Raw genomic sequence first — 26,087 nt, 5'->3', positions numbered from 1 at the left:
CTCCAAAAAATGCTGGTAAGAAAGCGAAAAGGTCGCCTTTTTCCACGTGTACTTGGGCTCTCTCCTTAAAGTAGTTCTGGGCGATATGGCCTTTTTTAATATCTCGATATTTTTAAGCCATGTCTTGATACACCATATATATCTCCATATTTTGCCTTATCCTTGAATGAAGACTTGACACATATAATGACAGCAGTATGATGATTCTATGTGTCTACATTCAAACATTCTTCTTCATACTGCATTAATATATGCTACTTTTAAACTTTCATGCAGAGAGGGAAATCACAACTAAAAGTGTATTTATTAAACAGTTATTAAGCAGTGGCACAAACATTCATGTCATTTCCAAAACAGAAAGTGCAAGATTATCACAGAAATTTTAAAACAAGCTATGAGTGCACTTTTGTGCATGATGTCACTAAGATTACATCAAAACAACACTCTATTAAAGTGCACTTTTTGTACAGAACGCCTCTAAAATAGTTTAAAACAAATAAAGTGCACTTTTGTGCATGATGTCACACTATATTTCAATAAGTGTCAAATAAAAATGAGCTGCATAATAGGAGTTGTCCTTCGCTATGTGGTAGGTTCCTACGGACATTATCTCCTTTTGCTGTTGACTATTTTCTTCATACGGTGTTGATCTGGAAATGTTTGCCTCGGCATTTTGATGGTGTGGCACCGAATGTGTCAAGTCTGTGTGATCATGTTTTGTTTTAGTCATGTTCGGTTTAGTTTTTGGACTCTTTGTGCACTTTTGTTTGTTTTGTCACCATAGCAACCCATTAGTTTTCACTGATCATGTCACTGCTATTTAAGCCGGTCTGTTTCTGTTGTTCGTCCTGGTGACGTTCTGTCAAACCGTGGACTGTGAGGTTTGTTTTTACGGAAGGCAAAGAAAAGTTGGCGCGGGCAAAACGTGAAGGTAGGGACATATTTATTATTGCTATAAAAAAAGGTACAAAACTAAGGCGCGCACAATGGCGGAGAACAAACTTGACTAATGAAAACAAAAGAATAGCACAAAGGCAATTAATTATGAACAGGAAACAAAAACACTTACTGTGGCCTGGAATGAAGCAAAAAGGAATCTAATTGGTTGCAGAGTAGTATGGATGGATAGCTAGATGGTAGGGCTGCGAATCTTTGGGTGTACCACGATTCGATTCAATATCGATTCTTGGGGTCACGATTCGATAATATATAAATTTTTTCGATTCGATTCTCTATTCAAAGACGATATTTTTCCGATTCAAAAGTATTCTGTATTCATTCAATACATAGATTTCAGCAGGATCTACCCCAGTCTGCTGACATGCTAGCAGAGTAGTAGATTTAAAAAAAAAAAAAAAAATTATATAATTTTAAAGGACAATGTTTTATCAACTGATTGCAATAATGTAAATTTGTTTTAACTATTAAACGAACCAAAAATATGACTTATTTTATCTTTTTTGTGAAAATATTGGACACAGTGTGTTGTCAAGCTTATGAGATGCGATGCAAGTGTAAGCCACTGTGACACTATTGTTCTTTTTTTTATTTTTACAAATGTCTAATGATAATGTCAATGAGGGATTTTTAATCACTGCTATGCTGAAATTATAACTAATATTGATACTGTTGTTGATAATATTCATTTTTGTTTCACTACTTTTGGTTTGTTCTGTGTGGTGTTTGTGTCTCCTCAATTGCTCTGTTTATTGCAGTTCTGAGTGTTTCTGGGTCAGGTTTGCTTTTGGAATTGGATTGCATTGTTATGGTATTGCTGTGTAGTGATTTGTTGGATTGATAAAAAAAAAATTAAAATCGATTATTTTAAAAATGAGAATCGATTCTGAATCGCACAACGTATTCGACTCGATTCATATTCGAATACATTTTTTCCCACACCCCTAATGGATAGGATAATGTCACCAGGACGAACAACAGAAACAGACCGGCTTAAATAGCAGTGACATGATCAGTGAAAACAGGTGCGTGACTCGACAGATGAAAACTAATGGGTTGCTATGGTGACAAAACAAACAAAAGTGCACAAAGAGTCCAAAAACAAAACCGAACATGACTAAAACAAAACATGATCACACAGACATGACATAATGGAGATGTTGACATGCGGAGTAAGCACTCTTCATTCTCTAGCAGGTGGTTATAAAAATGATGCTGCATATTAACAGTAATGCTACTTTTTGTAGCAACGCTTTTGCCCCACACTTGACAAATTACGGTTGTCTGTTCGACATATTCCCACTTGAAGCCAGACGATGGACCCCCTGCTGTTTTTCTTGGGGATTAATTCTTCCTTCATTTGTTACCAGATTCGCACCTTCTTTCTCTCGTATTACCACTCGCACCACTCCGCTAGCATCACAGCTAACGTTACCCATGCTGCTACCTCTCTGCTCCGCGAGGGCGTATACGTATGTGACGTATGTAAGAAGGTGTGCTTGCTGTCTGTGAGAAGGAGAGACAAGAAAGAGTGGGAAGAGCCTGTAGTGTAATGCCAGCAGCTAAAAGCAACTGCGTGAGAACGTATACTCCAATATCACCATGTAGTCATTTTCCATATTGCACAGAGACAAACTGAGTATATCGATATGTCGCCCAGCCCTACCTTAAATGCATCATGTCTGAAGTCTTTGTCGTTGATATCCACAGCGAGAGATGAGAGGAAGCATCACGTTCAAGATTGTGCCAAGTTACAGGTCCCAGTCTAAGTCTTTTGAGGTACAGAACCCAAACCTGTTCCGCCTTACAAGACCTAAAGAAAATCAAATCATGGGAGCGTTTGTGTTGCAGAAGGAGTCCCCGGATTTGTCTCAGCATTCGGCTGCAAATGGCCATGCTAGCGTCACCAGTTCCATCCTGGTAAGTGTACCTCATGCCAGTGCACCCGCAAGGTATTCAAGAGTGTGCAAAGCAGTAATTAAAGCAAAGGGTGGCTATTTGGAAGAAACTAGAACAGGGGTCGGGAACCTTTTTGGCTGAGAGAGCCAAGAAGCCAAATATTTTAAAATGTATTTCCGTAAGAGCCGTAAAATATTTTTTTAACCCTGAACACAACTAAACGCGTGCATTTTAAGTAAGACTAACATTTTCAGAGTATAATAGGTCTCTTATTCTTTGTAATAACATTGTTATTCTGAAGCTAACTGTGGAGGGGGCGTGGCCTGCGGGCCTGCAGCGAAGCGGGGTGTTGCCAGGACCGGCCTCGAAATCAGCGACAGGTGCGTCGACGGCCCACCTGGGCCTTGTTATCTAATCACCTGTCGCTATGTTATAAGCAGCAGCCAGGAGGAGAGACGGGGTTGGTGCTGGAGCCAGAGCGCGAGCCAGAACGAAAGAGAAAAAGACAATTGCTGGAAAGCAACAGAGAGACTTATTGAAAAATGGAACAATACTGTAACCCTGAAACAGGGTCTCATGTCGGTTCTTGGTGGTCTGAAGAACCCCCAGGAGGGCAAGCCCCACACTAACCAATAATGAATAAATAACTTCTTACCATCATCGCAACTTCTTGAACAGGTGCGGTAGAAAACGGATGGATGGATTAAAAATGCACGATGATGTTTTATATTTTGAACATTTTTAACACTGATTACAAGTGGAATTATTCATTATTTATTGTGTTAAGCAGAGTCAGCTCAAATTTACCTGAGAGCCACATCTGGCTCCCGAGCCATAGGTTCCCTACCCCTGAACTAGAATATAAAACATGTTTTCTGTTACTTCACCTTTGTAAAGTACATTAAGATTAAGATTAGTTAATATTAAGATTAGTTTATTTCAAAGGGGACCATGGAATTTCACAAAACACATGATTACACATGGTTACAAAAGCCAGAATTAGCTAGACGACTAGTTTTCATCTGTAGTCCCCCGGCCATCATGTAAAAAAGGTAGTAAAATTACAATAACAAAGAAAACAAAGAGAAAAATAAAAAGAGCACACAATACATTTACGATATAATAACAAATTAAATACAACATCACAACGTAACATCAAAACAGGCTCATCTTTTAGTGCTGGCAGCTGTAGGCGTTGATAAGCCACATTTTATAAACATTTTTAACTCCACATGTGTTCATTCATGTTGTTGATGCCTTCAGTGACAATCTACAATGTACATAGTCATGAAAATAAAGAAAACGCATTGAATGAGAATGTGTGTCCAAACTTTTGGCCTGAACTGTATATACCTGGAAAGTATATAAAGTCTAATCTACCAAAATTACAACATTGCAGTAACTCTACTTACTCCCCTAAGGGTCAGAGCATGACACAATGTTTCAAATCCTCATACGCCCCCTTTCAAATATTATGAGTATAGTAAGTTGATAAGAATTTAGATTAAAGCCAAGTAATATTATGTGTTAGTGCTGACATTGTTTACATGAGCCTTTTGTTTCTTCAATAGGATCTACCCGCAACAATTCAACCCAAAGGTCGTCAGGTGAGTTTTACAGAAGCCTTTGACCGTCTCTTCCTATTTTGTCTGCAAGAATCGCTAACAAGACCAACTTATTGTCTTCTGATTTGCATGTATGTCCAACATACAAACCCCGTTTCCGTATGAGTCGGGAAATTGTGTTAGATGTAAATATAAACAGAATACAATGATTTGCAAATCCTTTTCAAGCCATATTCAGTTGAATATGCTACAAAGACAACATATTTGATGTTCAAACTCATAAACTTTACTTTTTTTTTTGCAAATAATAATTAACTTAGAATTTCATGGCTGCAACACGTGCCAAAGTAGTTGGGAAAGGGCATGTTCACCACTGTCTTACATCACCTTTTCTTTTAACAACACTAAATAAATGTTTGGGAAGTGAGGAAACTAATTGTTGAAGCTTTGAAAGTGGAATTCTTTCCCATTCTTGTTTTATGTAGAGCTTCAGTCGTTCAACAGTCCGGGGTCTCCGCTGTCGTATTTTACGCTTCATAAAGTGCCACACATTTTAGATGCAAGACAGGTCTGGACTGCAGGCGGGCCAGGAAAGTACCCGCACTCTTTTTTTTTTTACGAAGCCACGCTGTTGTAACACGTGCTGAATGTGGCTTGGCATTGTCTTGCTGGAATAAGCAGGGGCATCCATTAAAAAGACGGCGCTTAGATGGCAGCATATGTTGTTCCAAAACCTGTATGTACCTTTCAGCATTAATGGTGCCTTCACAGATGTGTAAGTTACCCATGCCTTGGGCACTAATGCACCCCCATACCATCACACATGCTGGCTTTTCAACTTTGCGTTGATAACAGTCTGGATGGTTCGCTTCCCCTTTAGTCCGGATGACACGATCTTGAATATTTCCCAAAATAATTTGATATGTGGACTCGTCAGACCACAGAACACTTTTCCACTTTGCATAAGTCCATCTTAGATCATCTAGGGCCCAGAAAAGCCGGCGGCGTTTCTGGATGTTGTTGATAAATGGCTTTCGCTTTGCATAGTAGAGCTTTAACTTGCACTTACAGATGTAGCGACGAACTGTATTTAATGACAGTGTTTTTCTGAAGTGTTCCTGAGCCCATGTGGTGATATCCTTTAAAGATTGACGTCGGTTTTTGATACAGGATCGAAGGTCATGGCCATTCAATGTTGTTTTCCTGCCATGCCGCTTACGTGGAGTGATTTTTCCAGATTCTCTGAACCTTGTGATGAAATTATGGAGTGTAGATGTTGAAATCCCTAAATTTCTTGCAATTGCACTTTGAGAAACGTTGTTCTTAAACTGTTTGACTATTTGCTCACGCAGTTGTGGACAAAGGGGTGTACCTCGCCCCATCCTTTCTTGTGAAAGACTGAGCATTTTTTGGGAAGCCGTTTTTATACCCAATCATGGCACCCACCTGTTCCCAATTAGCCTGCACACCTGTGGGATGTTCCAAATAAGTGTTTGATGAGCATTCCTCAGCTTTATCAGTATTTATTGCCACCTTTCCCAACTTCTTTGTCACATGTTGCTGGCATCAAATTCTAAAGTTAATGATTATTTGCACAAAAAAAAAACAACGTTTATGAGTTTGAACATCAAATATGTTGTCTTTGTAGCATATTCAACTGAATATGGGTTGAAAAGGATTTGCAAATCATTGTATTCTGTTTATATTTACATCTAACACAATTTCCCAACTCATATGGAAACGGGGTTTGTACAACATCAATGTCATGAGTCTGGGACTCATGACATTGAGCCTTAGTGTGACTCTGCTCAAGGCTCTTTTCGAACATTTTTTTTAAACTATTTGAACTATTCCCTTTTAATGCGATTGTCAGCATATTGCATTTTTAGGAGCATGTTGAACCTGACCATGCTCAGAAGTGTCCTGCACACATCAGGGACATGGTTAGATGTACTAACTAGTCGTGAGTCCCGTCAGCGCACGTTGTGTTTGTGCCACCACGACGTATTCTGCTGCATGATTTCTGTGTAAGTGTGTGATACTCTCAACCCCATAGATCTCCAGACCTGCCATCAAGGACAAATTGTCCATCAAGGTAAGAAGTCTCCCAGAGGACACTTGTAGAAGTAGATCCTGCCTCACCCCACCTTTGTCGCAAAGCACTGCCCCCCGCCATAGTCACATCTGTGCCCCATTGGTCAGCTGTTTACTGTCACTTTTAGACTCCTTATGACCCCCCTATCAACACCCCCTGCTGGCTGTGCATTTGCTAGATGTAGCTGATGTAGCAGTCGCTCGCTTAACCGTCTCTCCGTCTCGCTCCCGGACTAACAAAAGTCGGGCGCCACTGTTCTCTCCCCGCAGATTTATGTCCGCGCTCAGTTTGAGTACGACCCGGCAAAAGACGACCTCATACCTTGTAAGGAAGCAGGCATCCGCTTCAGGGTGGGCGACATCATTCAGATCATCTCCAAGGACGACCACAATTGGTGGCAGGGGAAGCTGGAGAACACTAAGAATGGCACAGCAGGTCTCATCCCTTCGCCGGAGTTGCAGGAGTGGTGAGATGAAAAGATTTCCAAGTTTGCCTTTAAAAGTGCGCACAAAGCGTTTCCAGTAAGGATTCTTACGGTTACTTTCTTAGAGAGAAAGATCGGATTTAAAATATGTTTTACAGGCACTACACCACATTTCAGTACAGTATGGAACAATCAGTGAGTTAATATACAAAATATACAATGCAATTCCTTCAATAGCAAAACGTATATTGGACTCTGCCTTATTTTTCAGTATAGTTCAATCAAACAATCAATCAATGTTTATTTATATAGCCCCAAATCACAAATGTCTCAAAGGACTGCACAAATCATTACGACTACAACATCCTCGGAAGAACCCACAAAAGGGCAAGGAAAACTCACACCCAGTGGGCAGGGAGAATTCACATCCAGTGGGACGCCAGTGACAATGATGACTATGAGAAACCTTGGAGAGGACCTCAGATGTCGGCAGATGTCGCTCTATAACCCGCAGACTTTTTTGGGGCTCTAGGAATCACTAATAAGCCGGAGTCTTTTGAACGCAGATTTCTTGCCGGGACATATGGTACAATACAATCGGCAAGATAGGATGGAGCTAGACCGTGTAGTATTTTATACGTAAGTAGTAAAACCTTAGAGTCACATCTTAAGTGCACAGGAAGCCAGTGCAGGTGAGCCAGTATAGGTATATATGTATGTATATATGTATATAAAGGTATATACAGTATAGGTATATATGTATGTATATATGTATATAAAGGTATATACAGTATAGGTATATATGTATGTATATATGTATATAAAGGTATATACAGTATAGGTATATATGTATGTATATATGTATATAAAGGTATATACAGTACAGGCGTAATGTGATCAAACTTTCTTGTTCTTGTCAAAAGTCTAGCAGCCGCGTTTTGTACCAAATGTAATCTTTTAATGCTAGACATGGGGAGACCCGAAAATAATACGTTACAGTAATCGAGACGAGACGTAACAAACGCATGTTCTTTTTAAATTTTTACACCAGCAGATATGACATTCACACACACACACACACACACACACACACACACACACACACACACACACACACACACACACACACACACACACACACACACACGTGACAGCAATATTGGCTTTTTTGAAAACAATTTATATTTAGTGAAGTAAATACTACTAACCACTGCTCAAGCACCAGCCCGTTTCCCCTGCATTAAAAAGTTACCTTTTTGCTGTAGTATTTTTTTAAATTCATTTAAAAATAAATATGTCCTCCTTGTCAATAATTCTCCCCAAATATATTCTGATATCTGACATGACATTTATTTGAGTTCTTGTTAGGTTTCGTCTCTGGTCTACCCCTTACTTTCCTTGCATGCAACGCTGGTCGTCTGCTCTGCTTACATCAATCAATGCGTGGCGCAGTGGAAGAGTGGCCGTGCGCAACCCGAGGGTCCCTGGTTCAATTCCCACCTAGTACCAACCTCGTCATGTCCGTTTTGTCCTGAGCAAGACACTTCACCCTTGCTCCTGACGGTTGCTGGTTGGCGCCTTGCATGGCAGCTCCCTCCATCAGTGTGTGAATGTGTGTGTGAATGGGTAAATGTGGAAGTAGTGTCAAAGCGCTTTGAGTACCTTGAAGGTAGAAAAGCGCTATACAAGTAGAACCCATTTATCATTTATTTATTTATTTATATAGCCCTAAATCACAAATGTCTCAAAGGACCGTACAAACCATTACGACTACGACATCCTCGGAAGAACCCACAAATGAACAAAACTTCAAATTCCCTCCCTCCGGAATTCCAGTTTTTGTCCTTCTTTCCTTGCGTCTTCCACCTGTTTTGATTGTTTCCACGACTGCGGCGATCGAGTTCCACGACAAGCCTCCGTCTGCAACACTCTTGAGCGCGGGCTTATGAAAGGAGCACGGCGGGTTTCATGTTTCGTGATTCAATCAAAAAGCGACGTGACAGAACGGTAGATGATGGATGGATGGCTAAATCTGACATTAAAACAAAAGAAAATATACCTCTGCCAAAAATCCAAACTCAGTGTAAATTGACAAATAGGAGACTAATTATGAAAGTAAAGAAGAGCAGGCAGCAGCTCACACATTCTCATACTTTCTGTAACGTCCAGGAAGAAATTATGTTAGCCAGCTTGAAGAATCTAAAATCTACATGAAAGAGCCTGGAGTTGTTTTTATTTTAATGTTCACAACATTTCTGTCAGAGTTAGTTGGTGACGAACCCCAAGATGCAGAGAAGGAGGCAGGCATTGAATAGGGAAACATGATTTAATTAAAATACTAGAACAAGGACAAACAAAAAGGTACTAACAAAAAGTGCGCACAAGGTGGATAACAAACTAAAAGAGCTAGCATGGGAGCTACAAAATAATGAGCCTAGCATGGAAGCTAGCAGGTAGCGAGCAGGAAACAGAAGTTGTTACCTGTAGTATGAAAACAAAACGGAAGCAGGGAACAAAAGACAGTAAGCTACAAACAGCTACCAAAATATAGCTTACTGCTACGCTGCAATGGAAAGACACGACACGACAGGAGTGACAATAATCCCGCTCTGACTGGAGGACAAAGCAGGTAAAAATAAGTGCGGGCTGATTGACACCAGGTGTGGCTAGGTGCCAATCAGCCGCACCTGAGGGGAAACAGCGCTCAGGGAGAAAGACAGGAAACAGACAAAATAAGAGCGCTGACAGGAAATACTACACACAGAGGAAACAAAGACAAATGCAGAGGAAAAAACTAAAACATATCCAAACTGTCAGGGACAAGCCTGACAATTTCAGGGTTATTTACACGGAAACTTTACAATGTTTTAAATTCATAAAATTGTATAAAAAAGTATATATTGTGAAATACCATAGTTTCTCAAATTTTACCAGGCGATTTACCATATTTTGAAATGCAAATGTTGACGCTCCTCTGACCCAAGACATTAGACACACGCAATAAAGGTGTTTGTGGAACCCCCTGACTTTGTTTGGTGCTAAATCAACCACAACATTAGCTCCTACAACATTATGTCGCTACTGGTGCGCAGTTTCCTGTAGAAAATGTAAAAAAAAACAACAACGCCTTGTCCATCTGTTGACGGACGTACACTATTGCTATTTAGCTAACTTTTACTGCAGATGAATATCAGCTTTAAATATCTGTTATCAGCCTCCTCGACTACTAACCGTTGCTATCGGCCCCGAAAAAAACATATCGCTCCAACTCCAGCACGTATATCTCACCTACCTTTTCCTGTGGTGTTTTCAGGCGTGTGGCATGTATAGCAATGGAGAAGACCAAACAGGAACAGCAGGCCAGCTGCACGTGGTTTGGCAAGAAGAAGAAACAGTATAAAGACAAGTACCTGGCCAAGCACAACGCAGGTAAGCCACCTGTTTTCATCTCACATTGCCCAGTCCCATCTCATTTGGGACAATTCAAACACGTTTTTTATTATTGCGCAGGTCAATAAGATCGTGCTCTTATGCCAAACATGTCTGTAGTGAGCATGACTATGACTACTCACAGGTTGAACATGAAGGAAGAAAACACAGATGGAGGTCAAAGAAAGTTTATCATAAAAAGAGTAAACAATTCGAAAACAACTCTAAATTCAACTGAGTGCGTTTGAGTTGTGGCTGCATCCCAGCTGCAGAGTCCAGGGGGTAGATAGAGTGAGACAGGAAGTATGACACATAAACAAAATACATCTGGTTGGTTTTCTGAATACACTTTGTGTTGAATATTAGGTTAATAAATACTTATGTTAAAAAGCACAGAAATGCAGAAAAAAATACAAATCTAAGCAAATGTGATGCATTTTACCTGGGGCTGGGCAAATTAATGCGTTAATTACGAGTTAACTCATCAATCTATTAACGCCGACAATTATTTTATCACACATTTGCGTATGTTGTTTACATGCTTTTATTTTGTTAACGCCTTTTCTTAACAAGATGGCGTCACCCGGCGTCGAGGGGCTCTTGGTAAAGATGGAACATTTGGCAAAAATACCGGACAATTCTGCAAATGTCATGGCTGGCTTACAGCGTGGTCACTCCGGGATCACTTACGACCGCCAGACAATTCTGGATGTGGATAGATCGGGCCGTTTTGGACTGAATGACGCGTGCTTGCTAGACCGGCTAGCTAGCATGGGAATACTTTGCCGGCTACATCCAGCGGCCTGTGAAGCAGCGGAGTATATGTGTTGTCTGTCTATTTATGAATAATGCAGACCAGGAGTGTTGGCTGAGTTCTTAACGTTTGCTTTCAGAGCGTGCATATCACAACATACAAGATGCCGTCATGGCGACACAACCTATACCGGGCTACCACGCATGCTCGTCACTCCTGTTGCATGCTGGGTAGGGTAGTTCTTTTTTTCCCTGGCTCATAACATCACAATATAGTACCATGTATATGATGCCTTCAGTTTATCAAAGCACCAAGCAAACAGATATGGTCATAATTATTTTAAGTGCACTACGCAGAATAAACACAACATTATTAATATTGCTTCTACGGATAATTTGATCAAAAATTCCCTAAAACAGCCCACTACCTATAATATAGGTTTTTTAAACATAAGATCCCTGATAAAAAAAATGTTTCTGCTGTTACCTCAGAAATTGCCTGTTCAGATGTTATGATTGTGGCTCAGAGATGTGTATGTAGATTATATTTATTTTCCATAACAAACAGGATAACTTAAATACCCTGGCAGTGGCAATAAGCTTAAATGTTTGTATTTACATTTTTGGAGTTGATTTTCATAAAATATGCTATTTAACTGCTACTGTTTAACAAGGACTGATTTAAATTGTGTTTGCACAACAAATGTTTTGGCGCTTTTGTTCTTGTGGGAGAATATTCCAATAAAGGTGCACTACACACTACTTTTGAATTCATTATTGGGCTTTGCGTATACAATGCAGTTAATCGCGATTAATCGGAGAAATAGTGCGATTAACTTCGATTAAAATTTTTAATCGTTGCCCAGCCCTAATTTTACCACAAAAATTTGTTGGGTATAGTAGCAAATACATTCTTCTCAAGTAAGAGTAGCGTTTATTTTGTGTAATATGACTGAAGTAATAATCACTTGAGGAAGAATAAGAATTCAATGAAAAAAATATGCAAATACTGACTCACTGATGAATACATTTTGAGATTTAGCAGCTGTTTTCTACCTCCTTGTGCAACCTTAAGGTTGCCAATACAAACTTACTCTTAAGATCCAAAAGGAACCTGCTCATAAGTCAGCAATGTTTTTTTTTTCCCTCAAAACCTTTAAATCTGTGTATATATTTACAGCCTGGCCCCTGGGCTGTAAATTGTAATTATGAAGAATTTATCTGACTGTGCATGAACTATATCTGCTCAAAATTGTTTGAAATGTGAAATGTTTAAATATCAACTATCAGTTTACTGCACTTGCCAACTGTACTGCTATAAAAGTCCATATTTTCTATTGTTTCATTGAAAATAAAACAGCAAAGTCTATTTGACTGTCATCTGTTTTAAAGGCCTACTGAAATGAGATTTTATTATTTAAACGGGGATAGCAGGTCCATTCTTGGTGTCATACTTGATCATTTTGCCATATAGCCATAATTTTGCTGAAAGGATTTAGTAGAAAACATCGACGATAAAGTTCGCAACTTTTGGTCGCTAATAAAAAAGCCTTGCCTGTACCGGAAGTAGCAGACGATGTGCGCGTGACGTCACGGGTTGTGGAGCTCCTCACATCTGAACATTGTTTACAATCATGGCCACCAGCAGCGAGAGCGATTCAGACCAATAAAGGGACGATTTCCCCATTAATTTGAGCGAGGATGAACGATTCGTGGATGAGGAAAGTGAGAGTGAAGGACTAGGGGGAAAAAAAAGACGAGGGCAGTGGGAGCGATTCAAATGTTATTAGACACATTTACTAGGATCATTCTGGAAAATCCCTTATCTGCTTATTGTGTTACTAGTGTTTTAGTGAGATTATATGGTCGTACCTGTACAACCTGAAGGTCGACACCGCACCTTTCTTCAGCACAAGTCGACGGGTGGTGGCGATGCCCATCTCTGTCCTTCGCAAGGGACCCTCTTCGAAACAAGATCTTTCCAAATGATTGGAAAGATCCTTATCTGTGTGTGGTCCAATCCAACCGTCTTCGCTTGACATCTCTGTTCCATAGTAAAGCTTCACTGTCATCTTTCGGGAATGTAAACAATGAGACACCGGCTGTGTTTGTGTTGCTAAAGGCGGCCGCAATACACCGCTTTCCACCTACAGCTTTCTTCTTTGACGTCTCCATTATTCATTGAAGAAATTGCAAAAGATTCAGCAACACAGAAGTCCAGAATACTGTGGAATTATGCAATGAAAAGAGACGACTTATAGCTGTGAACCGCGACGTTTTAGCATGATACTTCCGCACAAAATTTAAAATTGCAATTTAGTAAACTGAACCGGCCGTATTGGCATGTGTTGCAATGTTAATATTTCATCATTGATATATAAACTATCAGACTGTGTGGTCGGTAGTAGTGGGTTTCAGTAGGCCTTTAATAATGAGACACAATTGTGTCACAAGTGATGATTTGTTATTTCATGCTTGAAATAAGAAATGTTTACTTTGAAAAAGCAGTTTTATACTTGTGAGTGTTGATGACACAGCTTTGCAACACTTGATATTCTAGTTTCAAGCATGTTTTACTCAATACAAGTCATCAAATCTCAGCAACAAGCTGTAATATCTTACTGACATCATTTAGGACCAAAACACTTAAAAGGAGTAAAACACTCTTAACATCAAATCTGCTTGGTGAGAAGAATTATCTTCTCAGACAGACAATAAGCAAATATCACTCTTTTTTGAGATATTTAATCTTGCTTGGATTTCAGTTTTTGCAGTGTGGAGTATATATTTATATATAAAAAAACCTAGGTTAGCTTAGCTGGGTTACACAGGTGGTGTCGACATAGCAGGTTTGTCAGACTACTTTCCTGTGCGACATTTCAAGCTAATGCAGGTTTGAGTGTACTTGAGAAGGTGTCCTGTCAAGTCCAGTGTGGCATGTTGCTTCTTCCCTCTGAGACCCTCAGCTCCATCAGTGTTACCTTGACTAACTAGTGGACTTACGCCCCACTTTGGGTGCAACATTTTTACTGTATGTCCTTTTTATTTGACTGATTTATTAACCCTTGCCCTCCCGCCCTCATGCTGTCTCATACCCAATGACTTGGCTGCATGTAAGTAACTCCAGACGGCTGGCTTCTTCTGTCTTGTCTCTCTCTTCTCTCTGCTATTTTTGGTTTTTTTAACCTGTTCTCTCCCTAATGTCTGCTTAGCCTTTGAATGCACATAGTAGTTTCTGTGATGAGTCCTACGACAAATAGTGTATTGCTTAGCTTTTAATCTGTCTTCTTTGTCCGGATTAGAATCAATAAGTACAAACCCCGTTTCCATATGAGTTGGGAAATTGTGTTAGAGGTAAATTAAAACAGAATACAATGATTTGCAAATCCTTTTCAACCCATATTCAGTTGAATGCACTTCAAAGACAACATATTTGATGTTCAAACTCATAAACTTTATTTTTTGCAAATAATAATTAACTTAGAATTTCATGGCTGCAACACGTGCCAAAGTAGTTGGGAAAGGGCATGTTCACCACTGTGTTACATCACCTTTACTTTTAACAACACTCAATAAACGTTTGGGAACTGAGGAAACTAATTGTTGAAGCTTTGAAAGTGGAATTCTTTCCCATTTTTGTTTTATGGAGAGCTTCAGTCGTTCAACAGTCCGGGGTCTCCGCTGTCGTATTTTATGCTTCATAATGCGCCACACATTTTCAATGGCAGACAGGTCTGGACTGCAGGTGGGCCAGGAAAATACACGCACTCTTTTTTTTTTACGAAGCCACGCTGTTGTAACACGTGCTGAAATGTACTTGGCATTGTCTTGCTGAAATAAACAGGGGCGTCCATGAAAAAGACGGCGCTTAGATGGCAGCATATGTTGTTCCAAAACCTGTATGTACCTTTCAGCATTAATGGTGCCTTCACAGATGTGTAAGTTACCCATGCCTTGGGCACTAATGCACCCCCATACCATCACAGATGCTGGCTTTTGAACTCGATAACCGTCTGGATGGTTAGCTTCCCTTTTGGTCTGGATGACACAATGTCGAATATTTCCAAAAGCAATTTAAAATGTGGACTCGTCAGACCACAGAACACTTTTCCACTTTGCATCAGTCCGTCTTAGATGATCTCGGACCCAGAGAAGCCGGCGGCGTTTCTGGATGTTGTTGATAAATGGCTTTCGCTTTGCATAGTAGAGCTTTAACTTGCACTTACAGATGTAGCGACAAACTGTATTTAGTGACAGTGGTTTTCTTAAGTGTTCCTGAGCCCATGTGGTGATATCCTTTAGAGATTGATGTCAGTTTTTGATACAGTGCCGTCTAAAGGAATCGAAGGTCATGGTCATTCAATGTTGGTTTCCGGCCATGCCGCTTACGTGGAGTGATTTCTCCAGATTCTCTGAACCTTTTGATGATATTATGGAGCGTAGATGTTGAAATCCCTAAATTTCTTGCAATTGCACTTTGAGAAAGGTTGTTCTTAAACTGTTTGACTATTTGCTCACACAGTTGTGGACAAAGGGGTGTACCTCGTCCCATCCTTTCTTGTGAAAGACTGAGCATTTTTAGGGAAGCTGTTTTTATACCCAATCATGGCACACACCTGTTCCCAATTAGCCTGCACACCTGTGGGATGTTCCAAATAAGTGTTTGATGAGCATTCCTCAACTTTATCAGTATTTAATGCCACCTTTCCCAACTTCTTTGTCACGTGTTGCTGGCATCAAATTCTAAAGTTAATGATTAGTTGCAAAAAAATTTTTTTTTATGAGTTTGAACATCAAATATGTTGTCTTTGTAGCATATTCAACTGAATATGGGTTGAAAAGGATTTGCAAATCATTGTATTCTGTTTATATTTACATCTAACACAATTTCCCAACTCATATGGAAACGGGGTTTGTACATTTTACAGACTTCCACAGCAGTTAAATATAATTTTTAATGATTTGCATTATCCTGACTAATTTGTGAGACCTTCTCAAGTGTTTGTCTTCTTCTCTGACAGTGTTTGACCAACTAGATCTGGTCACATACGAAGAGGTGGTCAGGCTGCCTTCATTCAAGAGGAAAACGCTGGTTTTGCTCGGTAAGTCAAGTCTCCACGCAGCGTCGACGGGGGATTATGACGCCTCGCTCTGTGCTTGAGTTCAGGTGCACACGGAGTCGGCAGGCGGCACATCAAGAACACGCTGATCACTAAACACCCCGACCGCTTCGCCTACCCCATCCCTCGTAAGAAACCCCGTTACCATCAATAATCTTCTCCTCCCTGGCGCTCAAACTTGGAGATGAGCTGTTTTTCCGTCGTGTCCCCTTCAGACACGACCCGGCCTCCGAAGAAGGATGAGGAAAACGGAAAGAACTACTACTTTGTGTCTCACGAGCAGATGATGCAGGACATCAGCAACAACGACTACCTAGAGTACGGCAGCCACGAGGACGCCATGTACGGAACCAGGCTGGAGACTATCAGGCAGATCCACGGCCAGGGCATGATCTCCATTCTAGATGTGGAGCCGCAGGTAAAGTGCACCACCTCTGATTACCTTGGACTGGCAGTGACCCTGTTTGCCCGACTATAGAGCACAGGCGCAATCACAAAAACAGAAATTGTTCTACATTTTAGCCGCACATTGCAGATAATCAATGTTTATTTATATAGCCCAAAATCACAAGTGTCTCAAAGGGCTGCACAAGCCACAATGACGTCCTCCGTTCAGAGCCAACAAAAGGTCAAGGAAAAACTCACTACCCAGTGGGACGTCAATGGGGATGACTATGAGAAACCTTGGACAGGACCGCAAATGTGGGTCACCGGATGCAATGGACGTCGAGTGGGTCTAACTTAATAGTGAGAGTCCAGTCCATAGTGGATCTAACATAATAGTGAGAGTCCAGTCCATAGTGGATCTAACATTATAGTGAGAGTCCAGTCCATAGTGGATCTAACATAATAGTGAGAGTCCAGTCCATAGTGGATCTAACATAATAGTGAGAGTCCAGTCCATAGTGGATCTAACATAACAGTGAGAGTCCAGTCCATAGTGGATCTAACATAATAGTGAGAGTCCAGTCCATAGTGGATCTAACATAATAGTGTGAGTCCAGTCCATAGTGGATCTAACATAATATTGTGAGAGTCCAGTCCATAGTGGATCTAACATAATAGTGTGAAAGTCCAGTCCATAGTGGATCCAACATAATAGTGAGAGTCCAGTCCATAGTGGATTTAACTTAATAGTGAGAGTCCAGTCCATAGTGGATCTAACATAATAGTGTGAGAGTCCAGTCCATAATGGATCTAACATAATAGTGAGAGTCCAGTCCATAGTGGATTTAACTTAATAGTGAGAGTCCAGTCCATAGTGGATCTAACATAATAGTGTGAGGGTCCAGTCCATAGTGGATCTAACATAATATTGAGAGTCCAGTCCATAGTGGATCTAACATAATAGTGAGAGTCCAGTCCATAGTGGATCCAACATAATAGTGAGAGTCCAGTCCATGGTGGATCAAACTTAATAGTGAGAGTCCAGTCCATAGTGGATCTAACATAATAGTGAGAGTCCAGTCCATAGTGGATCTAACATAATAGTGAGAGTCCAGTCCATAGTGGATCTAACATAATAGTGAGAGTCCATTCCATAGTGGATCTAACATAATAGTGAGAGTCCAGTCCATAGTGGATTTAACTTAATAGTGAGAGTCCAGTCCATAGTGGATCTAACATAATAGTGTGAGAGTCCAGTCCATAGTGGATCTAACATAATAGTGTGAGAGTCCAGTCCATAGTGGACCTAACATAATAGTGAGAGTCCAGTCCATAGTGGAGCTAACATAATAGTGAGAGTCCAGTCCATAGTGGATTTAACTTAATAGTGAGAGTCCAGTCCATAGTGGATCTAACATAATAGTTTGAGAGTCCAGTCCATAGTGGATCTAACATAATAGTGTGAGAGTCCAGTCCATAGTGGATCTAACATAATAGTGAGAGTCCAGTCCATAGTGGATCCAACATAATAGTGAGAGTCCAGTCCATAGTGGATCTAACATAATATTGTGAAAGGCCAGTCCATAGTGGATCTAACATAATATTGTGAAAGTCCAGTCCATAGTGGATCCAACATAATAGTGAGAGTCCAGTCCATAGTGGGGCCAGCAGGAAACCATCCTGAGCGGAGACAGGTCAGCAGCACAGAGATGTCTCCAAATGATGCACAGGCGAGCGGTCCACCTCCGGGTCCCGACTCTAGACAGCCAGCACTTCATCCATGGCCACCGGACCCCCTACCCCCCCTCCACAAGCGAGAGGGGGGCAGAAAGAGAAAAGAAAAGTGACGGCAGATCAACTGGTCTAAAAATGGGGTCTATTTAAAGGCTAGAGTATACAAATGAGTTTTAAGATGAGACTTAAATGCTTTTACTGAGGTAGCATCTCTAACTGTTACCGGGAGGGCATTCCAGAGTACTGGAGCCCGAACGGAAAACGCTCTATAGCCCGCAGACTTTTTTTGGGCTCTGGGAATCACTAATAAGCCGGAGTTCTTTGAAGGCAGATTTTTTGCCGGGACAAGTTCTCAGTTTTCTCTATGTTTACATTTTCACACTATGCACTATTTTGTTAGACTTTATCAAGCATTTCTTACATATTCCTCATGTTTGCACCTTCATTTTAGGGCGTTATTGTTAAGTGTTCAATGTGATTTTAGAATTTTCTTTACATGGTTTAAGTGTTTCTCTATCGTTTTGTTGACATTTCCGTTCCTTTCTGCCTCTGATAGCTGTGAGGACTATAATTAGAAAAAGGTTAAATTTTTAATAACAATGTTTACCTTTTATTTGTTTTTCTCCTAAACCTTATTTTCGATAGGTGATAAAAATATCCAACATTATGATACAGTTTTCAGCCTAGCCATATCAACAATATTTTAGTGTTTTGCAAGCGTGTTGGATACAAATAAATCCGCTGACATTGCATTGCACCATGAAGCCAGTAATAAATTGCCACACTTGTTGCAAAGGCCTCACTAAATATAAACAATTTAGGAGCCATAAAAACAAAGGTAGCACAAAAATTAGCTCAATGTGATATTAAAACTTTTACTATCCGTCTTTTTCCCCCCGTTCCAGGCACTAAAGATCCTCAGGACAGCTGAGTTTGCTCCCTTTGTGGTCTTCATCGCAGCTCCCACTCTCACGCCGGGCATGACCGAGGTACAGGAGGTATTTGAAACTTCTGCTCTCTACTTGGTGTTTGTGTGTGCCCTCTTGCCCGCAGAGTGGCCATCGGGCGTATCACGATGATGTCATCAGGAAATTTGCATAATTGCCTATGACAAGTTTTTTTTTTTAAACGTTAAAAAAACATATATTTAAAGACAAACCTTTGTGTTATTGACAATCCATTAACAGACAATCTTGTGACCTTGTATTGTTTTTCTCTTTTTCCATATTTAATATGGATTTACCGTATTTTTCAGACTATAAGTCGCAGTTTTTTTTCATAGTTTGGCCGGGGGTGCGACTTATACTCAGGAGCGATTTATGTGTGGAATTATTAACACAGTACCGTAAAATATCAAATAATATTATTTAGCTCATTCATGTAAGAGACTAGACGTATAAGATTTCATGGGATTTATGGATTAGGAGTGAGAGATAGTTTGGTAAAGGTATAGCATGTTCTATATGTTATAGTTATTTGAATGACTCTTACCATAATATGTTAGGTTAACATAGCAGTTGCTTATTTATGCCTCATATAACCTACACTTATTCAGCCTGTTGTTCACTATTCTTTATTTACTTTAAATTGCCTTTCAAATGTCTATTCTTGCTGTTGGATTTTATCAAATAAATTTCCCCCAAAAATGCGACTTATAAATGTTTTTTTCCTTCTCTATTATGCATTTTCGGCCGGTGCGACGTATACTCCGGAGCGATTTATAACCCGAAAAATACGGTAATGTGAAGTTGACAATACAGGGAAAAAGAGCAACACAACCTTAAAGGATAAAGTTTGGCACTTGTGCCGCCATCTTAATGCTAACACACAATGGACAATCCAGGCTAACGGAAATTAGCATCACAATCATTTTAACTTGTACAAATGTTATATTTTAATATAATGTCATTGAAATAAAATAGCAAATACATTTTACTAATATTGATCGCTAACTTTGTACTATTAGGCCTCAAACTCTAATTTTAAACAAACCGTCAATGTTATGTGGGACGGGATTATTCCAGGTGATAACAGGTAAAAGTTGAATTTCATGACAAAAAATGATTTTCAAGGAAAAAAATGATTTTCAAGGTAAAAGTTGATTTTCAAGGAAAAAAAATTTGCAACGTAAAAGGTGGTTTTCATGACAAAAAATGATTTTCAAGGGAAAAAAATATTTTCAAGGTAAAAGTTGATATTCAAGGAAAAAATGATTTTCAAGGTAAAAGTTTGATTTTTAAGGAAAAAAATGATTTTCAAGGTAAAAGTTGATTTTTAAGGAAAAAAAAATATTTTCAAGATAAAAGCAGATGTTCAAAGAAAAAAAATATTTTCAAGGTAAAAGTTGATTTTCGAGGCAAAAAATGATTTTCAGGGTAAAAGTTGATTTTCAAGGAAAAAAAATATTTTCAGGGAAGAAGTTGATTTTCAAGGCAAAAAAAATATTTTCAAGGCAAAAAAATGATTTTCAAGGTAAAAAAATTATTTTCAAGGTAAAAGTAAATTTTCAAGGGAAAAAATGATTTTCAAGGTAAAAAAATGATTTTCAAGGTAAAAGATGATTTTCAAGGGAAAAAAAAAATTAAATAAAAAAAAAGGCTTTCAGGGTAAAAGTTGATTTTAAAGGAGAAAAATTATTTTTAAGGTAAAAGTTGATTTTTAAGGAAAAAAAATATTTTCAGGGTAAAAGTTGATTTTCAAGGAAAAAACAATTTTCAGGGAAGAAGTTGATTTTCAAGGCAAAAAAATTATTTTCAAGGCAAAAAAAATGATTTTCAAGGTAAAAAAATGATTTTCAAGGTAAAAGTTAATCTTATAGGGAAAAAATGATTTTCAAGGTAAAAAAATGATTTTCAAGGTAAAAGATGATTTTCAAGGGAAAAAAAAACATTTTAATTAAAAAAAAGGCTTTCAGGGTAAAAGTTGATTTTAAAGGAGAAAAATTATTTTTAAGGTAAAAGTTGATTTTCAAGGAAAAATATTTTTAAGGTAAAAGTCGATTTTCAAGGAAAAAAATGATTTTCAAGGTAAAAGATGATTTTCAAGGGAAAAACATTTTTACATAAAAAAAGGCTTTCAGGGTAAAAGTTGATTTTAAAGGAGAAAAATTATTTTTAAGGTAAAAGTTGATTTTCAAGGAAAAGAATTATTTTTAAGGTAAAAGTTGATTTTCAAGGAAAAAAATGATAAAATCAAGGTAAAAGTTGATTTTCAAGGTAAAAAAATTATTTCCAAGGTCAAAGTTGATTTTCAAGGCAAAAATATGCGACTTATAGTACGAAAAATATGTTATATATTTTTTTGCCATTGTTTAAATTTGTAATCAACTCATGGAAACACCCTTTGTGTGCTCACTAACTCCTTTCATCCGGTGTCTGTGTTTGTAAATGGTCCATGTTTCTTTCCCCTTATTATCACCTGCACTTCATTCTTTAAGCATGTTTGTCTTTTCTTTGGCATGCCTTTTTTCATTTGCACTGGAGGTTCCCAAGTGGTGTCGGAAACTGCCTGTAAGTAAGAAGCGCGTGTTGTTGATGTTGTGTAACGTAGAATCCTACAAGCCCTCTTTTAGTCCTTGTTTAGTCACCTGAAAATCAATCTCCTCCGTCTACACAGGCGGACTAGCACGTCTCTACTACGGTGGATCAGGGTTCATTTTTGCCTCATCCTGCACTTAAAGGGGTCATATTATGACAATCTCAGCTGCATTCGGGCGGAGGGCGGGGTACACCCCGGACAAGTCGCTACCTCATCGCAGGTCCAACACAGATAGACAACACTCACATTCACACACTAGGGACCATTTAGTGTTGCCAATCAACCTATCCCCAGGTGCATGTCTTTGGCGGTTTGAGGAAGCCGAAGTACCTGGAGGGAACCCACGCAGTCACGGGGGGAACATGCAAACTCCACACAGAAAGATCCTGAGCCCAGGACTACTTAGGACCTTCGTATTGTGAGGCACATGCACTAACCCCTGTACCACCGTGCTACGCATATATATAAATATATATATATATATATATATATACATTGTTGCGTTTGGACCAGATGTTCTTCCGAGGGAATTTAAGTTGCTGGTCAATCCCAATTTCTTTTGATGACACATAAGCTGATTTTAAATGATAACCCAGAACAGAATAGGTATTTTGCCATTTATTCCAAAGCTTTGGAGAGACCAACCTATAAACAACACATTCAATTCGCGTCGCCTAGTTGATCTGAAAACCCTACGGACGTGCTGTCTTCTTCAATATCTCCCCCGCCCACACCTACAGAAACGAGTACACTTACCTGTTGTTCTGCTAAGCCTGGGACAGGAAGAGATAAGAAGGGAGTATGGCTACTCCTTACATTCCTAAAGCTTCAAAGTTAACACACACAGTTTACTAGCGAACGAACAAAAAGAGAACAAATGGAAAAACACTAGCTGTTTTCAAATATGACTATGAATGAAAATAAATAACTCTTAAATATGGATATATGTAGATATCCATCTCTGTCAATATCCATACATATACACACATATATATATATTTATATATATATATATTGCCCAGGCCTGGTTTAGGCGGTGGCTTTTTGTTGATAAGGCGGCCGCCTTAACAACAAAGCGCTGTGGGAAACCCTGGTATCCTCTGCTCACAGATGCTGGTCCTGGATAGTCCCATTCGTTAATGCTTCAGGGTTCCTCCAGGAATGAGGCAAAAATAGGACCTCACCCGCTGCACCTACCGTCATTTGTTAACATGTCGGGGCGTTTTTTTGTGTTTGTTCAGGACGACTCCCTGCAGCGACTCCAGCAAGAGTCGGAGATGCTGCAGCTGACGTACGCGCACTACTTCGACCAGACCATCATCAACAACGAGATAGACGACACGCTGCGCCTGCTGGAGGAGTCGGTGGAGCTGGCGTGCAACACCCCTCAGTGGGTGCCCGTGTCCTGGGTGTACTAAAACCTCCTCAACGCAAAGGTGCCACCAGCCGGAATGTCGTACGATCCCAATCCTGTGTTTGTGTAGATGAAGTGTGGCGCTGAAAAGACAAGACGCCACCGCGCCACTTCACCCAGGGTCCACCCGGGCCCTTTTTATCTTTCCACGGTCTTGCAGGCCTTAACGTGTACATATATACATATCTATCTGCAATGATATACATCATACAAGAAAAGAAACATGTTACGTGAATACAGTTCTGTCTGACATAGTTGAAGGCTAGGAGGGGCGTGGTCTATATTTTCTACTTTTTCTTTTCTAAGTGATGGACGACTGCTAACACTGACAAGGCAATAGCACGCATGAGCTGAGGCGGGCGCGAGTGTGTGCCCGCCAGCCCAACTTTCAAGCACACAGGAAGCTGCCACAGTGGGCACAAGTCGCTGGACTCCAAACGCAACAAACTACAACAAAGAAAAAAGCACAGGAAACTTGGCAGTTTCGTTCTCCCGACCTCTTATTTATTCCACCATTTTTTTGAAGGGGACCACGGTCTGTCGACGCCGCGAGACCCCCCCCTGCACCCCCCGCCCAACCGACGATCGTCTTTGTTTACATCGGAATTTGCACAAAAGGACTATGAAGAACACGTGTACTGCATCTTGTCGGCTCATAGTTTTTTGGTTTGTGTTGGAGCGCCGACTGTGATCCTGGAGGTACAGAACATCGCAAAGAGAACATTTAGATTACGGACCATCTTCCTCAGTGAGGCGTGGGGGTGTCACCATCAGCGGTACCAGGATAGACTTCCCCATGGTGAGCATTAGTCTTTCCAATTGTAATTGATGGCCAGTGGTGTTGCGCTTTGTGCTGAAATATATACAAATAGATCAGGGGTCGGCAACCCAACATGTTGAAAGAGCCATATTGGACCAAAAATACAAAAACAAATCTGTCTGGAGCTGCAAAACTAATTTAAAAGCCATATTTCATTTAGATAGTGTGTCATGAGGTATAAATTGAATTATGAGTACTTAAAGGAAACAAAATGAGCTCAAATATAGCAACATAATGATGCAATATGTAGATACAGTTAGCCTAAATAGCATGTTAGCATCGATTAGCTTGCAGTGACCAAATATGTCTGATTAGCACTCCACATAAGTCAATAACATCAACAAAACTCACCTTTGTGCATTCATGCGCAACGTTTTAAGTTTGTTGGACAAAATGAGACAGAAAAAGAAGTGGCATAAAACACGTCTTAGAAAGTCGGAGAAAATTCTACATGTAAACAAACTAGGGTGAGTTCAAGGACTGCCAAAATTAGTAGGACAAAGGGGCGCTCGCCAAATACTCGAATCAGTGAAGCATGTTTAATATAAACAGTGTGCTTTATAACAATTAGGATGGTTTGTGTCATGTTTGTCCTCCTATAGCAGGGGTAGGGAACCCATGTCTCTAGAGCCAGATGTGGCTCTTTTGATGACTGCATCTGGCTCTCAGATAAATCTTAGCTGACATTGCTTAACACGATAAGTAATGAATAATTCCGCTGGTAGCTTGCAGTCATGCAGTGACCAAATATGTCTGATTCGCACTCCACACAAGTCAATAACATCAACAAAACTCAACTTTGTGCATTCATGCACAACTTTATAAGTTTAGTGGACAAAATGAGATAGAAAAAGAAGTGGCATAAATCACGTCTTAGAAAGTCGGAGAAAATTCTACATGTAAACAAACTAGGGTGAGTTCAAGGACTGCCAAAATTAGTAGGACAAAGGGGCGCTCGCCAAATACTCGAATCAGTGAAGCATGTTTAATATAAACAGTGTGCTTTATAGCACTTAGGGAGGTTTCTGTCATGTTTGTCCTCCTACAGCAGGGGTAGGGAACCCATGTCTCTAGAGCCAGATGTGGCTCTTTTGATGACTGCATCTGGCTCTCAGATAAATCTTAGCTGACATTGCTTAACACGATAAGTAATGAATAATTCCGCTGGTAGCTTGCAGTCATGCAGTGACCAAATATGTCTGATTATCACACTCCACATAAGTCAATAACATCAACAAAACTCAACGTTGTGCATTCATGCACAACTTTATAAGTTTGTTGGACAAAATGAGACAGAAAAAGAAGTGGCATAAAACACGTCTTAGAAAGTCGGAGAAAATTCTACATGTAAACAAACTAGGGTGAGTTCAAGGACTGCCAAAATTAGTAGGACAAAGCAGTGCTCGCCAAATACTCGAATCAGTGAAGCATGTTTAATATAAACAGTGTGCTTTGTAACAATTAGGGAGGTTTCTGTCATGTTTGTCCTCCTACAGAAGGGGTAGGGAACCTATGGCTCTAGAGCCAGATGTGTCTCTTTTGATGACTGCATCTGGCTCTCAGATAAATCTTAGCTGACCTTACTTAACACGATAAGTAATGAATAATTCCGCTGGTAATCACAGTGTTAAAAATAACGTTCAAAATATAAAACATTCTCATGCATTTTAATCCATCCATCCGTTTTCTACCGCACCTGTTCAACAAGTATTTTAAACTCTCCCACGCCGCAGTGGGAGAGTTTAAAAAATAGAGGCAGCTCACTGGTAAGTGCTGCTATTTGAGCTATTTTTAGAACAGGCTAGCGGGCGACTCATCTGGTCCTTACGGGCGACCTGGTGACCCCTGCTCTCTGCACACCCCCGCCTCTCTTTGGAAGATGATCATTGATGATTGTTTATCACTACACTGATACTCCTAGTGTAGTGCTTCACGTAGGTTGGACCTATCCAA

General features: G+C 39.9%; 1 protein-coding gene across 17 annotated transcripts in view; it reads left to right on the top strand.

The window, feature by feature from the left end:
- The window catches only part of LOC133544455 (peripheral plasma membrane protein CASK-like), a 103,859-nt gene extending 78,016 nt beyond the window's left edge, over window positions 1-25,843 (top strand). For 3 of the 17 annotated variants that reach the window (XM_061889779.1, XM_061889778.1, XM_061889782.1), the window contains 12 exons: window positions 1-15; window positions 2,668-2,877; window positions 4,428-4,463; window positions 6,478-6,516; window positions 6,786-6,982; window positions 10,254-10,369; window positions 16,144-16,224; window positions 16,290-16,370; window positions 16,458-16,660; window positions 19,269-19,361; window positions 21,846-21,872; window positions 23,142-25,843. The exon at window positions 1-15 is cut by the window's left edge and continues 71 nt beyond it. In XM_061889779.1, the coding sequence (XP_061745763.1) occupies window positions 1-15; window positions 2,668-2,877; window positions 4,428-4,463; window positions 6,478-6,516; window positions 6,786-6,982; window positions 10,254-10,369; window positions 16,144-16,224; window positions 16,290-16,370; window positions 16,458-16,660; window positions 19,269-19,361; window positions 21,846-21,872; window positions 23,142-23,318 (1,275 nt within the window). In that variant the 3' untranslated portion in view covers window positions 23,319-25,843. The remainder of the gene's footprint in view (window positions 16-2,667; window positions 2,878-4,427; window positions 4,464-6,477; window positions 6,517-6,785; window positions 6,983-10,253; window positions 10,370-16,143; window positions 16,225-16,289; window positions 16,371-16,457; window positions 16,661-19,268; window positions 19,362-21,845; window positions 21,873-23,141) is intronic. The other 14 variants (XM_061889790.1, XM_061889789.1, XM_061889785.1 and 11 more) reach the window with 11 other exon arrangements.
- Window positions 25,844-26,087: the final 244 nt, after the last annotated feature.

Source organism: Nerophis ophidion, linkage group LG27 (genome assembly GCF_033978795.1).
Source record: "Nerophis ophidion isolate RoL-2023_Sa linkage group LG27, RoL_Noph_v1.0, whole genome shotgun sequence".
Taxonomy (NCBI): Eukaryota; Metazoa; Chordata; class Actinopteri; order Syngnathiformes; family Syngnathidae; genus Nerophis; species Nerophis ophidion.
This window is presented reverse-complemented; position numbering and strand designations above follow the sequence as displayed.